The 16,871-nt window shown below is 38.1% G+C and overlaps 1 protein-coding gene across 3 annotated transcripts in view; it reads right to left on the bottom strand.

The window, feature by feature from the left end:
- LOC147450692 (putative inactive methylesterase 20) overlaps positions 1 to 15,866 on the bottom strand; it is a 109,744-nt gene extending 93,878 nt beyond the window's left edge. Inside the window, exons 1-2 of one of the 3 annotated variants that reach the window (XM_086519801.1) lie at positions 15,520 to 15,866; positions 981 to 1,115 (exon numbers count right to left, since the gene is read on the bottom strand). In XM_086519801.1, the coding sequence (XP_086375927.1) occupies positions 981 to 1,115; positions 15,520 to 15,741 (357 nt within the window). In that variant the 5' untranslated portion in view covers positions 15,742 to 15,866. The remainder of the gene's footprint in view (positions 1 to 980; positions 1,116 to 15,519) is intronic. The other 2 variants (XM_086519800.1, XM_086519799.1) reach the window with 2 other exon arrangements.
- Between the last annotated feature and the right edge of the window lie 1,005 nt (positions 15,867 to 16,871).

Genomic DNA, 16,871 nt, shown 5'->3' with positions numbered 1-16,871 from the left:
TGTTACACACATCTGGTTTTGCTGGCTAGATTTTAAATTTTATTTTGGGAGGAAATATGAATTCAAAAAAAATATCCATTTTGTCTATTTGAATTCAAAAGTTCTCCATTAATTAATTTCTTAAAACTAAAGGTTTGACTCCCTTAAACTGCCAAATAAATAAGTCCACTTAAACCCCATTCTCTTCCTAATGTCTATCTGACAAGTCTTGAACTTAAGACTTGGTATTTAAAAGGGATTTGTGATAACCAATCTGCCACACTCAAAGATTATTATAGTTTCCTTTTCTTTTTCAAGAGACAAATCTAATAACTGATCTGGGTCACACTCAAAGGTTATTAGAGTTTCCTTGTCTTATTAATCAAAAGCCTGATCCCAAAGATCTACCCGAAAAGTATTGAACTCAATACTTTGTGTGTGTGTGTGTGTGTGTGTGAGAGAGAGAGAGAGAGAGAGAGAGAGAGGGGGGGGGGGGGGGGGGGGGGGGGGGAAGAAGAAGAGAATTTTTATTCTCATAAGAACAATGCAAGCATATACCAAAGATCTACTCGATGACCTTGATCTCAAGATCTACTAAGAAAGATAGAGGGAATTACCATCTTCTTGGAGTGGTCATAGGGACTAAAGTACACCCTCCTTGCTTGTGCACACAAACATCTACAGATATGTGTATGTGTGCAACCCAATGGCCATGCATTTCTTGGCCATATGAATGCGTGGATCACACTAGTATACTATAAGCAAAAACTCATGCCCCATTTTTTTGGGGTATCCCAAATGCATTGACGTTTCAAACATGGAATGAAGAAGATGATTGCAAATTAATGAAAGCAATTATACTCGTAAGCAATGTCTAATACATACAAGTCTAGATTTTCCTTCGATGTATTTTGAATCAAAATTTGTAAATTAAAATCATGAACACATGCTTTCAAACCCATATATAACCAAAATTATATGGACAAGAGGAATCTATGTACCTCAGGATTGAGGAAGAGGTCACCAGAAACAGGCATGAAGGCACATAAGAAGATGGCCTTGTCAATCTTTTCTGAAAAAAGCTCCATCACGTAAGATATGCAACTTCCTCCCATGCTATGTCCAACTAATATGACCTGTTTCAAAAAAAAAGTGATAAAATCCCAAAGAGAGAGAGAGAGAGAGAGAGAGAGAGAGAGAGAGAGAGAGAGAGAGAGAGAGAGAGAGAGAGATCCCATAAGGTAAAAGTTACAATTTGTGCCATATCATGTAAAACAAAAATTATTTACGTTTATGATTGCCATTATTTTGTCCCATATTATGTAAAACCAAAATTTGTGGCGTTTACGATTGCCATTATCTACTTCAATTCAACTTATCTGCTTCAAATCAACATTATGTACTTCAAATGAAAATTATCTCCTTCAAATTAACATTATAAACTTCAACTCAACCAAAGCATTGAAAGAACATGCAAAGAAACAAACTAAAACAATGATTTGTAGATAGGAGTTCCTCAGCGATGACACTAAATATGAAATTTATGTAATTAAGCTGGAAGTCCATATAATATGTTTGTATTTTTTGTTGCAAATGCTATCTTCAATGATAGAACTCAGTCAATCATATGATTATCCATCAAATTTTGTCACACATGGTCTCAATAATGAATCAATATATTCAAGCAAAATGACCATATACCAAAAGGAACGATATCGGCATACACATCTCAGTTATTAGCATATGCATCCATAAATTTATGACCAACTGGCAAGTGAGGCATTCATTCTCTAGACACAACATGTTTACGTAGCTAAATACATAGTCCATATATCAAAATAATACCCTCACAATAAACAAAGATAAGAAACCTAAAAATTAAAAATCCAAACTAGATCTCTTTGTGGTCATCGACACACATACCCAACTTAATACTGGCTTTTTTTATGAAAATTGGAAAATTATAATTTTCTTTGTAGTTAGAACTTGATTGATTCTACAAAACAATAGTTTCTTAATATGTTGTTAACTATTGTTCGTCGCCATTGTATTTTACTCTTATATAAAGAGATTATTCTCTGGCTAGAGAGAGAGAGAGAGAGAGAGAGAGAGAGAGAGAGAGAGAGAGAGAGAGAGAGAGAGAGAGAGAGAGAGAGAGAGAATTGGTGACAATTAATCAATGTCATTTGCCAAATCAACTCTCAATCTGTGATAGCTAATCAATGTCATTCAAGAAATTAACTAATAACAACTTACTTGAGTAGTTTTTGAAGGGAATTATGCTATAATCAATGATAAAACTAGGTCAATCATAGAATATTTATCCATCAAAATTTTCACATGTCGATAGTCATATTCAAGAGAAATGACCACATACCAAAAGGAATGATATCAGGTAACAAATCTATAAGGCATACATATCTCAATAATTAGCATATGCATCCATACATTTATGACCAAGTCGCAAGTGGCGAGTGGCAAGTGGCACACATACCCAGCTAAATAACAAGCCCATATATCAAAATAATATCCTCACAATAAACAAAGATAAGAAATCTAGAAAATTAAAAATCCAAACATAAAAAAACTAAAAATTAAAAATCCAACCTAGATCTCTTTGCAGCCATTGACACACATACCGAACTTAACATTGTCTTTTTGGAGCAAATTGAAAAATTGTATTTTCCTTTGTAGTTAGAACTTGGTTGATTTTACAAAACATGAGTTTCTTAACACTAGAATGGTAACATGACACTTTTATGTCCTTGGACACTTTTGTGTCCCGTTAAGTGACCATTTTGCTTGAATTATTTGAAGAGTATGAAAATGAATTTCTAGGTGCTATATATCCACAAAGTTGCCTTATGAGCTGAAAAAAACTTAGCATTTTTTTTGGAATATCGATCTCACCATTAACCTTACTCTTGCACAACATTTTTGAACTTAAACTGTGTGAAAAAACGGGTCCTGTTTTTGGCTTTTTTTCAATTTTTGGCAACTATACCACTCTAAACTTCATGTTTGTGAGGTTTAGATGGCTAGAGGTTAGGCCTTCATAGTTCTCAGCATGTTTTGATGCTTTTAGGGAGAGCTAAATGTTAAAATTGAAAGTTATGACCAATTTACAAGAATTGCATAATCTTGTTTTTTGACCAAAATTAGCAATTTTATGATTTTTTTGGTGGCTTTCTTGATATCCAAATTCAATTTTGATTGTGTAAGTGTAATGTATAACATAAAGCTAATCTTCCTTGAGTCTAATATGCTATATAGCATAGTATATGATGATGGTTGAGTTTTTTGATTGTTGCTGAAGAATATGATACATTTTAGATATCACGTATAACTTTCTCAATATTGCATGTTTCTTAGGCCAATTGGGTGCATTTTGTAGGTAGTAACTATATCTAATCATAGACTACAAACTTGGCTAGATATTGAGTAGTTTCTATGGGTTTCTAGAGGTCATAATGCTAAACCCAGTTTTTTCATGTTTGCTGTATTTAGCACTTTATCATTGCCCCCAAGGTTCCAATTGTAAGAGATCCATTATCCTTTTGACATGCTCCATGGATCCTTTTGAATCCAAAGGCCCAAGGGGAACTAAGAAAACATGTATATAGTATCTGGATTGATCGTGACTATAGAAACTTTGATGATAGGTCCGCAGAATGGAAAAAATGCAACTTTTTTGTACCTATTTTTTTTGCACAAAAAAACATTAGTGAAGTAAAAGCAACCATATGTTTTGGTCACCAACCCATTGAAGTTAACGGGTCATTTTATCTCATGTCCTACAAAAATCCCCACTCTTATTTATATGCAATCAACCGTAAGAAATTGCTCTTTTGGGCAAAATGCATTGGTCCATCAACTTTGGAGGCTTGTAGTGACCAAGGGATTAGAAAAATTACAAGTTTCTTATTTTTTCCCTATGTAGTAGTTATTGAACTATAAGCTCATGAAAGGATTTTTCAAAATGAGTGGATCTACTAGGACACTTTTATGTCTTGTTAGGTTACCATTCTAGTGTTAATATACTGTTAATTACTACTTGTCGCCATTGTATTTTACTCTTATATAAACAGATTATTCTCTAGCTAGAGAGAGAGAGAGAGAGAGAGAGAGAGAGAGAGAGAGAGAGAGAGAATTTGTGACAATTAATCAATGTCATTTGCCAAATCAACTCTCAATCTGTGATGAGTAGTCAATGCCATTTAAGAAATCAACTAATGAACAACTTACTTGAGTAGGTGGCCAAAACGTCCTTTTTGGGGCTTATTAGAAAGAATCAACCTAGATTACCACTCACTTAAGAAGAAAAAGGTGGTTGAAGGAAAAAAGACAAGTCAAGCATTGCCAGCTGGTGCAAAAAATGTGGAGCCGACACGTGGCAAAGAGAGAGAACGGCAAATTTTTTTTTTGGGGTTCAGGCGAGCTGGCGACGTTTCTCTCTCTTGGAACGGGTGCGGGAGTGTTGTCACTGTCCCTCTCTGTCTCTCACTCTCTCTCTCTCTCTCTCTCTCTCTCTCTCTCTCATGTGTCAGGTCGACACGACAAGGACATAGATGATTTGTGTAGGCGAAGGTGCAAGGAAGCAAGCTTGGATGGTAGGTGAGGTTCGGTTGATGCAGGGTGAGGTAAGGCAGTGATGACGCAACAGTACGAGGCGACAGGGCAGAGGGCGTGTAGGACTTTGGGGGCCGTTTTGTTGCGCAGTGGCATAGGGGCACATCGGCCTCTCTCTCTCTCTCTCTCTCTCTCTCTCTCTTTTCCTTGCACGCTGGTAGGCCTGCGCTGTAGCCCAGTCGCTGGATCTTTGCGCACTGTGTATGTAGGAAAGCATGTAGGAATGTGAGGGGGGTATCTCTGTTTGGCAATGCAGGGGTCTCTCTCTCTCTCTCTCTCTCTCTCTCTCTCTCTCTCTCTGTCTTCGTTTGTCTGCCAATGGTTGCGCTGCAGAAATTTCGTGCTGAGGGGGTGGATTTGTACCTTACAGGGTTGAACGCGAGAGCTGAGGATACCATAGTCGTGAGGTTTTGGCAAGGTGGAGTGCAACATGAGGTGATGGTCGTGAGGAGAGGTCAGGTCTCCATGGCGACCCATTTTGCGGGGGAGGATAGGTTATACGTGGCATGCGACTTTTGGCTTTGGATTCTAATTTGCAAAAGGAATCTCTTCTCCTAATTAATTAATGAAAGCGAAAGAGTAGAGCCATTCTAGTAGAATAGAGTACATAAAATTTATGAGGTTAAAATTTATGTAGAAGTAGAAAGAAAAGAGTAGTTTTAATAACGAAATGTGTCTCACATGCATCTAAAAAGAGTTGATCTGGGTAGAATTAATTATTTGGGTGTGGCTTCTCGTTTCCACTTCATTAATATCATTATTAGTCTATGTCTAGCGATGTTATTACGTCCCAATCAATGTTCGAGAAAAACCATTTTCCGAATCATACAAAATCCTTGAATTTGCCAAGAGGAAAATTTTTAAAATTACGTTTTTGCGCTTTCCATCAACCGGCATTTTCGAAATGAAAAACGGGGCCACATTTTTCTCCAGCAGTGATCCCAATCAAAACCCTACATTTTTGCATCACTCTTAGTTGTCTTTTTGTTTTACCCTTCAATTGTGTTTTTTATATTGTGAGAGGAGGGGGGTATATTTGTATTGAGCAAAATTAATATATTTAAAGTTGTGCAGAACATTTCTCTTGAATTTTTACATTCTCACCTTCAAATTAAAAATGTAAAGGCAAAATTCAAAATTGTAGTTTGAATTTATATGCGCGTACATTTACTTTTGAGCATTGTAGGTGGAATTAGTATATGCATGGATCTCTCTCTCTCTCTCTCTCTCTCTCTCTCTCTCTCTCACACACACACACACACACACACACACACACAGCATACTGACCTTACTAGCCTCGTATTGACCTTGCTAGCCTCGTACATTGCTCATCCATCCAAGTCTGTGTTCTAGTAGAGGCCGCCCCATGGCACTAAGTTATACGGGGGCACACGTGGCGGTGGGTAAGGGGATCGACGATGGAGGAGGGTTGGCAGCATCCCGAGGTGGGCAAGTTCCCCCCCAAAAAATGGCGGCACAAGTGAGGAGCTTGGATTGGAACCCACAACCTCATGCCCCAATGCCTTTGAGGCTTGAGCTCACCACGTCGCTCATCCGCGTGCATGTGAAAACAAAGGCATTTTACATGGTGTTATAAAGGATAAACTTGGACTAGCTTAGAACTAAACTCGGATAGGCAACATGTCCGAGTTTAGTTCTTGGCCAGGTTTAGTTTTAACAAGCTATCTATGGTGCAGATCGCCTTGACGGCCGCGGGTGGAGTTCACATCCATTGATCCCTTCACCACCCCTCTTAAATGCTCTGTGTCACTTAGTCATAAGGGACGTTGCCCGTCCACACAAGCACACGCATTAGAGAGAGAGAGAGAGAGAGAGAGAGAGAGAGAGAGAGAGAGAGAGAGAGAGTGCTATTGCCGCTCGCGGAAATTTGATTATATTTTGTAGGTTTCTACACTAAATTCTCAATTATGGAGGTCTGAGCCTCACAGTATCTATGCCACTATAGTTGCTCCCTGCAGGACACATAAGAGAGAGAGAGAGAGAGAGAGAGAGAGAGAGAGAGAGAGAGAGCAAGCTTTGTGAAGTTCTTTGTTGAAGGTGCGGCCGACTACTATTGTTGGACTACTCACTGCTAGTGTAGACGATGCTCTCGCCAACTACAGTGGCTAATAAGAGAAGGTGAGACACCCACTACACCTCTGATGGACAGTGAGGACAATGGACACGACGATGCGATGAACCTCGTTGTTGCACAGGTGAGGAGGGGAGGATTGGGAGAGAAGGCAATATTTGAGAAGAAAGCTGCATGGAGTAGGGCACGAGTGGTGGTGGACTAGCAGTTGAGCCGCACCAAATTATTGTGGAGCGGTCACAACCAAGGCTCGGGAAAAGATAACTTTAATTGAAAATCGGCTCGCTCACATTGGGGTGAAAAGGAGTAACAACAGCCTCAAATTCCACTAAATCTAGTGTTAATTTTGTCTTCTATGTGTATTTTACCTTCTCAAAATTACTAAAAACTAGCTCATTGTGAGTGAAAAGGCTTTGAAAGATTTTCTAAGCATTGGTCACAACATCAAATTCAGCGATTGTCTCACGTTTGTGGACCACTCTGGTCTACACACCTCATGGCTAAGGAGCACGGGGTCTTTAATGAAGACCCTGTCATGGGATCGACGGTGGCCTTGGCACAAGGGAATCTCGAGGGAGATGGACGGTCAACAAAAATGCAAGTCAACGTCCGCTCGGTGATTCGAACCCGACACCTTGGCCAAGGCAACTTGGTGAGCTAACCACGCATGCGCGTGCATTTCGGTCTCAACAAGGCAAATCATAAACTATATAAGCTAAACTTAAATGGCAAAAAGTAAACATGGACAGAAAAGTAAACACGGACACGTCCGTTTAATATCGAACGGCCGTGTGTGCCTCTGCTTTTGTGCGCATGGCTGCTCGCCATGGATTCCATGACGGGGTGTTCATTTAAGACCCCGTGTTACTTAGTCCTGAGGGTCTACACACAAGAGGACAGTTTTGATTTCCTCTCAAATGATTTGAGAGAATAGTGCAAATGATGTCACACGTTCATGACCTCCCGAGATCCTTGATGTGTCAGTCTATGATTTGCTAAGACAATCTTCTAAATCCTTTCTAGCTTCATAGCCATTAAACTCCCCTCGACTGGTTTCTAATCAGATCCCACTTGTTACACAATGCAATAGTCTACAGCTTTGTGTGCTCACTATAGGCCCTCAGAGTTTCCTTGCCCAATTTTATCATTGTCCTTAAATTAGCCCTCTTAGCCTAAATTGATTTGCCAATGACTCTTAGTCCTCCCTTTTCTTTGTTCACTGTGACTCTAGTCTTCTCTCTCCCCTAGTGCCTAGGCTAGGTTCTCTCTCTCTCTCTCTCTCTCTCTCTCTCACACACACACACACACACACACAATCGCATGGGGCACAAGAACTCATCATGGATGCATTGTGACTACAATTGATGAGTCTATGTTCTATGATTCAATGACGATGTGAATGTCTTTACAATGAGTGTATTTTATCTCTTTCGATCAACGAAAAGATTGTGGGTTTTTAAAAAATAACCTCTCCGTTTTATAAAGAAAATAAGGGAAGGCATCACTAAGGCCTCACCGTTTTTGGCCGACCAAAAACTTTTGAGATATTAAAAGGGCATACGATATAGCCACTTGAAACACATAATCACTTAAATGGAGATGTATTGAATGTGTTTTTTTTAGTATTAAGATCTGGGTTTCGTAAGAATCATGATGATGCTGGACATTTACTAGATATTAAGTTTTGAAAAAGCTTCAATAACACGTTTGGCTTCTTTTATTTTATATAGGTATAGACAAGCACATACAACAATACTTTTTGAAAAAAACAATTAAGGCATATAAATATCAAGTTTTAATCTCTAAATAAGAAGGATGATCTTTTAGAGAATTTTTCTTGTACATGGGGTTGGTATGGCGGTTGGGAGCAGGTGAGGTTGTTTTTCGTATGCATCAATATATAGCTTATTGATCTACAACTCGCCAGTCGATAATGCATTCATAGACACATAAAACTTATACGATTTTGCTAAAATTCAGAGCATGTCAACATATAATTCCCCCAAGTACTTTAATGTGGCCCCTTGTTCTTTACACTGTAACCTCGACTAACACCCTACATCAAAGAGTCAAAGCGCGTTTCAGCAAAAGGGCAATCCTTTATGAGACCTAAATTATCCTTCAACCTATTGTCTATCTGTTCCTTCAAAGGAATGGATACCCCATGACGCGTGCCAAGGCCAATATGCTAATTAGAATCTACATGGATTTCTTTCTTGCATGGCTATTTTTGCGCAGCATATGCATTTGGCCTATTGATACTTAGTTTAGGTATGAGAAAATTATTAAAATAAAGGTGAAATTTGAGAAATTTCCTAAATAACACCCCTCAGATTTAAAAAGTCACATTATAGCCTTGTATAATTTTTGAATGAATTGCCCCAATTTTTTGAATCGTTTTATGTCTCATAGCAATAGAGATCTATCTTCAAGTATCTATCTTAGACAAAACCAATCGACCAATCAACTCACAAATAGAGGTGTCCATGGCTAAAAATTATGAACGGTTTCATCTTGAGATAGAGCCAACAGTACTATATATAATCCTAGTTCTTTTAGCTTTTATCTTGAGAAAGAACCATTAATCCCATGCATAGAAAAGAAAGCTAAAAAATGATTGTAGTTGAAGGTTTTTAAGAGGTTAACGAGGGGTATTTTATTTTTTTTTGGAAAAATTGAAGGGCATTTATTTGGGGAATTTTTTGCCAAATAGGAGGAGCATATTAAGAATTTATGAAACTTGAGGAATATTTTCCACAAATTATAGGGATTAATAAATTTTTTTAGCCTTTTTATTAATATTGACATTATTATTAGTTTATTATCCTTTTTTGACATGATTTATGTGTAGTCTTTAACACTAGTGTAATAGGACACTTATTATGTCCTTGGACACTTTTATATCTTCTTAACTTAGCAACTTCTTAGAATTATAGCTTGAGACGCCAAGGAAGTTCTACATTGCCCTATATCCACATAGCTACCATAAAAACTTGGTTTTTTTGGGCTAATGATTCCACCTTTAGAGTTGGGTTTGAATAAAATTTTTAACATACCTCGAGTCAAACAATGTTTACTGCTTTTGGCCAATTTTCATGAAATTGGCATTAGATCACCTTAAAACTCAGCTCAAAGATATTTAAAGTGTTACATAGCTAGCATAGATAGTTCTAAATGTGTTAATATGCTTCTAGAAGATAGAAAGCCTATGTATGGGAATCTATGACCTATTTATAAATAAATTATATGTACTAAGTTGATAGTAAAATTCACATTTTGTTGGATGTATCTTTGTAATCACAAGTTTTGAGTGTATTTACGGAGTTATCATTATGCAACTCTTCTTCCTTGAGTTTTGGGAGGCCTAATACCCCAAATTGAAAGCAACACAAAGGGGAGAAGTGTTATTTCATTTTACTAGAATGACACTCATTTTGAGAAAATACGATGTTGTCTTTAAATTGCTAAATCTCACACAACTTTAAGCTTAGGTCCACATATAAGCATACAAATTCAATTTGGTGTCAGCTTGATAGGTTTATATGCCATACAGAATGCCAACTAGTTAGGTTTATATGCTATGCAAAATGCCACATTCTGAAAGCCAAGTTTTTCATCCGTGCATTTTTTACACTTCATATGTGTATTTCAAGTTTCCTTAGGGAGATATGTTTTGATGCTTTTTATGCTTGAACATGAAAGTAAAGAACCGAAGTGTGTAAAGTAGAAGCGTGTATAAAGGTGATGATAGGCCTATGCATGGAAACACCAATGATAAGTCAACAAATTGTCAAAAATTACAATTACTTATACTTAGTATTATGTTCAAATGAAAAATTTTGAGCCTATAGCAACCATAGACTTTGTTCAAGAACTAATTAACGTTTATGGAAACAAGCTGAAAGTTCACTATGGCCCACATAACGCTATTAAGATGAATTTAATAATAAGAGGATTCTTTGTGACAGGAAAATTGAGAAAGTGACACTAGTTTTTTTTTTTTTCTTTCTAAAAAAAAGCCTTAGTGTTGAGTTGGGTTAGGCATACTTTCAATGTTTTTTTTGAAAGGATGGAGACTTATGTTAAATGTTATTTTAAGTGTGATGATGAAAACTTATCTTAAATGTTTTTAGTGTGATGGTGGAGATTTATCTTAAATGTTATTTTAAGTGTGATGATGGAGACTTATTATAAATGTTTTTTGTGTGATTAATGGAGACTTATCTTTAGCTCGAAAATAATAAATGGATCTTTTTATTTCACATTTCATTTCGCATGTGACATGTCTTGACTTCTCTTGCATTAACCTTGCATATTTCTAATAAATTCTATAGATATATACACACACATACAAATATATATATATATATATATATACACACACACACACACACACACATACACATAGATATATATATTTATTTATTTATGATTTTTTTTCACATTTCATTTCACAACCTCACATTCTTGATTTTTCTTGCATCCTATAACCTAATTTTAATCAATATTGGAAAAAGGCTCTTTTATTAAACGATCGTCAGTCAAAGTAGCAAACCAGAAATACTAAACAAAAACTTTAAATTCTCATGACTTTTAAACTATTTTCTCACATATTTCACGGGTTTTTCTTTCCTTTACCCATGGTTTGCAACCGGCTAGTTTTGATTTTCAACTAGCTCACAGCTAAGCTGAGGCAATCCTTTCTCGAATATTGATTCCAGTTGAACTCAACCTAATGATTTTATCACTTTTGTTTTGTTTTAGAAAGCCATCGTGATCCTTTCTCTTGTTTCAAAATAGAGTATTACACTTTTTGAAAACAATTGTACCAATGACTTATTATATAAAAATATATTCCAAAAGCATTAAAAAAAATGGCTAACCAATATTCAATGGTACTAAAGAGAGAGGTACACAAATGTAGACACCCCTCACAAAGACATTAAAAAAGAAAGTTTTTTGCACAAAAAATCCAACGCTTTACTAAAGACTCCTTATGTAATCCCAAAACAGGTTTGCTGTCTTGAGATTTTTGTACCTTGTGTAAAGTAGGGTTCACATAGAAAATATGTTGCTTTTGGTCGATTGAGAAATTCTTTAACATTGAGAGCTCCTTCTTGATCACAGAGTCAAGATTTGTGAGTGTTTCTTATTTTTATCCACATAAATTGTGATGTTATCTTTTAGTTGAAGTAAGGAAACTTCTACAAACACATACAATAACATGAGTATTTGATTTTTTTCCAAAACCCCGAATAAGTTTTTTTTATGTCTTGTTATAACACAAAACTAGTGCTATGCTCATATAAGAAAATTTATAGTGCATAATTTTTTTGCAAAATAAACATTCCTATGAAAAACTCAAGAAAGTATCCAAATAGATTCTCCAATTGTGTTCATATAAGACATGCCACATTTTTATAAAAATAAATGAAATGAATGAAAAAATTGCAAAAGTGGACATTATTTTAAGGACAATTTTTGATAATAAAAAATAAAATTTCAATATGCGATTTTTGGGATATGAAATTAATTATCAAACGTGGGTTGTATAACCATCAAATTATACCACATTGAGTAATGAAGTAGTAGATCTAGTATATATACAACATAACACAATGCAAATTTAAATAAAACCAAATGTTTTATGTGGTCGTTAATTGAATTTCCAAACAATGTATATTTGATCCACATGATTTGTTATATTTAATTCTATTTACAAAGAAATTCTTTTTCACATGAGGTTACAAGGACATATAATTTTTTTTTCCCATAGATTATTGCATGCATCCGCTCATTTTTCTTTCCCATAGATTATTGCATGCATCCGCTCTTTTTTCTTAGACTATCAACTATTATTTTTTTACGTAGGTGCTTTTCATGAGTGTAGTTTCTATTGCGGTTGTGTACACGGGGGTGAGTGATTATACTTTGGCTTATATTTTTTAAGTTTGAAAAAGAATTTCTTGAGATGTTTTGTAGATTTCATGTGCCATTTATTTAAATTGATGAAACAAGGACAGTAAAGTATCCTTTTTGGTATCAAACTAGTGTAAGTGTTGGGCAAATCTCTCTATATATTTTTATTATTAGTGTTTTTGCATCATTGCTCTTTCGCTCTCGTTCTGTTACTCCCTCATTTTGTGTACACGAGTGTGTACATGATCTGGGATCTCTCATTCTCACATGGTATGAAAGCACGGCATGGGACTCAACATCGTGGCTACTCTTTCTCAGGAGTCCTCTCCCCAACACCAAGTAATATCGATATTTACTAAAGAGGGACTAGGGTGAAGGGATCCACAATTAAGAAGTCCATTGAAGGTTCAACTCTTAGTTGTGGGGAATGGTGAAGTCCCCATACCATCTCAATTTTTGCACTGCTTGGGTTTAATGCGCTTCAAGCTCACGCTCGTGAACCCCGAGCTCGACCCCATTAGTCCCCCTCATTAAATGCATGGTGTGCCTTACTGCCGAGGAGAGCTCTCCTCCTCCTTACTTTGTCAGAGTCATATGTCAGAGTCATATGTCAACTAAAAACGCACAAAGGACTGTCCAAAGCTTTCTCGAGTAACATGGGGTTCAAAAAAGGATGCCCTCTCTCCCCTACTCTTTTTGGATTGTGCATTGATCAAATAGAAAGCTTCCTCCCTCAACTAGAAGGGGATGAACTAGCCATCGGGATGCTTACACTTCTCATGCTCATCTATGCAGACAATGTGGCTCTTTTCGCCCATGACATTACAGCTCTACAGAAATAGATCGATGCGTTACATGCTTTTTGTGAAAATGTGGGTCTATCAATCAATGTAGACAAAACAAAGTTCATGATTGTAAAGACTCGTAAGATGGATATCGACTCCCCCCTCATGTATCAAGGGAAACAAATTGAGAAAGTCGACAGTTTCAAGTACTTGGGGATGGACATCCCGTGCAACTATGCTTGGGGACAATGCGCACATAATAGAATTGACATTGGCCATGCCAAGTACTATCAATTTGAAAACATGTGCACACAAAGGAGCATAAAAAGATGGGAGATAAAAGCGACCATTTTTTAAACATGCGTAGTGCAAGCCATCCTCTATGGAGTGGAAATCTGGGGAGCAAGCATTTCAGCCCACACATGGAATGAAATTGAAAAAATTCAGAAAAAGTTTCTATGTCGACACATGGGGGTCAAAAAGACGACACCATACTCCGTGCTACTCTTGGAGACAGGCAAGAGACCATTAGAAATGAAAGCATTGCAAAAAATGTACACGTATATCATGAAGGTCAAAGCGATGCCTACTACTCGAATCCCCCGCATTGCATGGGAAATGGGATGTGCGCCGCAAAAGACAAAAAAAAGAAAATTTCTGTCATCGAGCTTCATACAGGACATTAAGAAATGGTTCGCTAAATGGAATGTAGAGACATATGTGGACATGCTTACTGAGGAGGGCAAGGAGGGAGAACATATGCTGAATTTTGAAATTGCATTACTAAATAGCCTCCACACCAAGTGGAAGACAACACAACACCGCTCGAAATTTGAGCATGTCAACACAAAGTATTGGGAAGACTATAGCACCAACACAATGGAAGCCCAGGCCCACATACGAACACCCATGCCCCACATGGCACGAAGAGCCATCTCTTTGATGTGCACAAGGTCACATATGCTCAAAATAGAAATAGAGGGTTGGCTGAAAATTGATGCTTCTAAACGGATATGCACATCATGTACAATGCAAACTCCCGAAGATGAAGCACATGTGACATTGGAATGCCCAGAATACGCTCACATCCGAGCTAATTTTCAACCACTTCTAAGCGGTTGCTCTACCTTTGCGGACCTATTATCCAAGACAGACCCCTCCCCTACAGATCTCGGAACATACCTCACCCGCATACTTGAGCATCAAAAGACACTCATAGGAACACAAAAAGAGAATAACACACACCACACCATACACTCTCGTGAGGGGAGACTATGTATCACTTTGAAGTCCCATGGGTCATTTCTGCCCCCCTGCGGACGTTAATACCAAATCAAATCAAATCAAATCCCTTGGACCCAGTTTTTGGGAAAAGTATCTCGCGGCTTAGTGTTGAGTCAGTTAGAAATTTATAATAGGTAATAATTGAAAAGGAAAACTTCTACTTAGAATTTCAAGAAAATAGTGTAAATTTAGTGAAAAGCATAGTTGGATTTGCAATTTTTTCGCTTATGAATATATGGCTTAAAGGGATTTGTGTATGTTTGGGATAATTTCTTTTTCCTGACCTTTATTGAAAAAATGCAATTTTTTTTAAAAAACCAAGGTAATATAGTGTGGTGTGCACTAGATTGGACCAATCTGAGTGTGTCCCTACCTTGAGAGAGCACGTCCATATATTAGCATAAGAGATAGTTACAAGTACATTCACACTAAGGGCGATCCCTCCACACACCACAAATGTGGTGTGCACCAGATTGGTCCAATCTGAATCTGAGTGTGTCCCTACCTTGAGAGAGCACGTACTTACTTCACACTAAGGGCAATCCCACCACACACCACACCTCTCCCCTTAGGGAAAAAAAGATGGACATCCTTTTACATTTTGGGCTAACACTCCACAGAGCATCACTTCAACCTGTCCTCCGGAGTCCTAGCGCCTGTGAATGCAAAGCATGCGACACTAGGGAGAGTTAGACACCGGTGGGGGGGGGGGGGGGATTTGACAGCCCAAAACACCCCGCTCCGCCGATCACACCCTGCCATCGATCCCACGAATCCCTCCCCATGTCACCTATAGATGAGGGTTGCAATCGGGAGTGCAATAATAAGTACCTGATGATCCGCAACAGAGTGGGCGAGGAAGTCCGTTAAGGGAGCCAAATAGTCCGCTACGGAGGTGATGGAGTTGGCGTCAGTCTTGTGGATGCCGGAGGAAGCGAGATCGAGCGCTGTTACAGTATGACCAGAGGCCTCCAGCAAGGCAGTCACTTTGTACCAGCACCATGCACCATGTCCTAGACCATGCACTAGCACAAAATGCCGAGGTGCGCTCATTGTGTGTGTGTGTGTGTGTGTGTGTGTGTGAGAGAGAGAGAGAGAGAGAGAGAGAGAGAGAGAGAGAGGCGGCGGCGGCGGGGGGAGGTAGGGGGGGACGAGAACACGATGACGCAGGCTGTGAGAGTGGACTGTGTATGTTGTTCTTTATCTGTATCTATGGGTTCAGTTCAGTACTAATCTCGATCACACATCCGCAGCAGAGAGAGGGAGAGAGCGGTAGACACCTCTGTCCTACCATGAAAAAGCATAGGACGGAAAAAGAAAGGTCCACTTATGCGTTATTAAGCTGTTACGCTGTCACACGATGCCGGTGGACAGACACCCTTCCATGGCTGAGCTGGATACAATGCTTCAAAACAGCTTCAGCTTAGGTGCTGGTCACAATAGGCTGTAAGTTCGGCAAATTACCTAGCCTCAATTGTGGTCACGCCGACACAAGTGAGGTCGTTCGGTTCTTTTAAGCATGGCCTTTTGTAGCTATGCCCACATCGGCATAGTTGTAAAAGGTCCCCCCCCCCCTCTCTCTCTCTCTCTCTCTCTCTCTCTCTCTCTCTCTCTCTGGGACCCCACGCACACACACACACACACACATGTTGGGTGCATATCAATTTGTGTGGAGCTTGTGTGTGCATATATAGATGACTTGTCATCGTGGTGTAGTGGTGTAGTACTTGATATACAAGGTCTTGAACTTTAGACCATCAAATAGATCTTTGCAATCTTTATTGGATCATTCCTCAACATTTTGAATTATTCTTTTACAAAGAGGTGTGTGTGTGTGTGTTAGAGAGAGAGAGAGAGAGAAAGAGTGTCAAAAGACGAAACAAAAATAACTCTATTCACATGCAAGTGTCAAATATATCTTCTGGGATTATTCCTATGGGGTAAAATTATTATTTTTTCTTCTTCTTCTTCTCTCTCTCTCTCTCTCTCTCTCTCTCTCTCTCTCTCTCTCTCTCTCTCTCTCTCTCTCTCACACTCACTCTCACACACACACACACACACACACACATTTTTTGGCACCTTTGCTTGTCAAAATTTAAAGAGTTTATAAATTTTTAAGCATGGCCTGCATTTTACTCTTAAAAGTATAAAAAAGAAACCCCGAGAATTTGTAAAAGGTCCGT

This window comes from Adiantum capillus-veneris, chromosome 9 (genome assembly GCF_014529385.1).
Source record: "Adiantum capillus-veneris isolate H3 chromosome 9, ASM1452938v2, whole genome shotgun sequence".
Classification (NCBI taxonomy): Eukaryota; Viridiplantae; Streptophyta; class Polypodiopsida; order Polypodiales; family Pteridaceae; genus Adiantum; species Adiantum capillus-veneris.
This window is presented reverse-complemented; position numbering and strand designations above follow the sequence as displayed.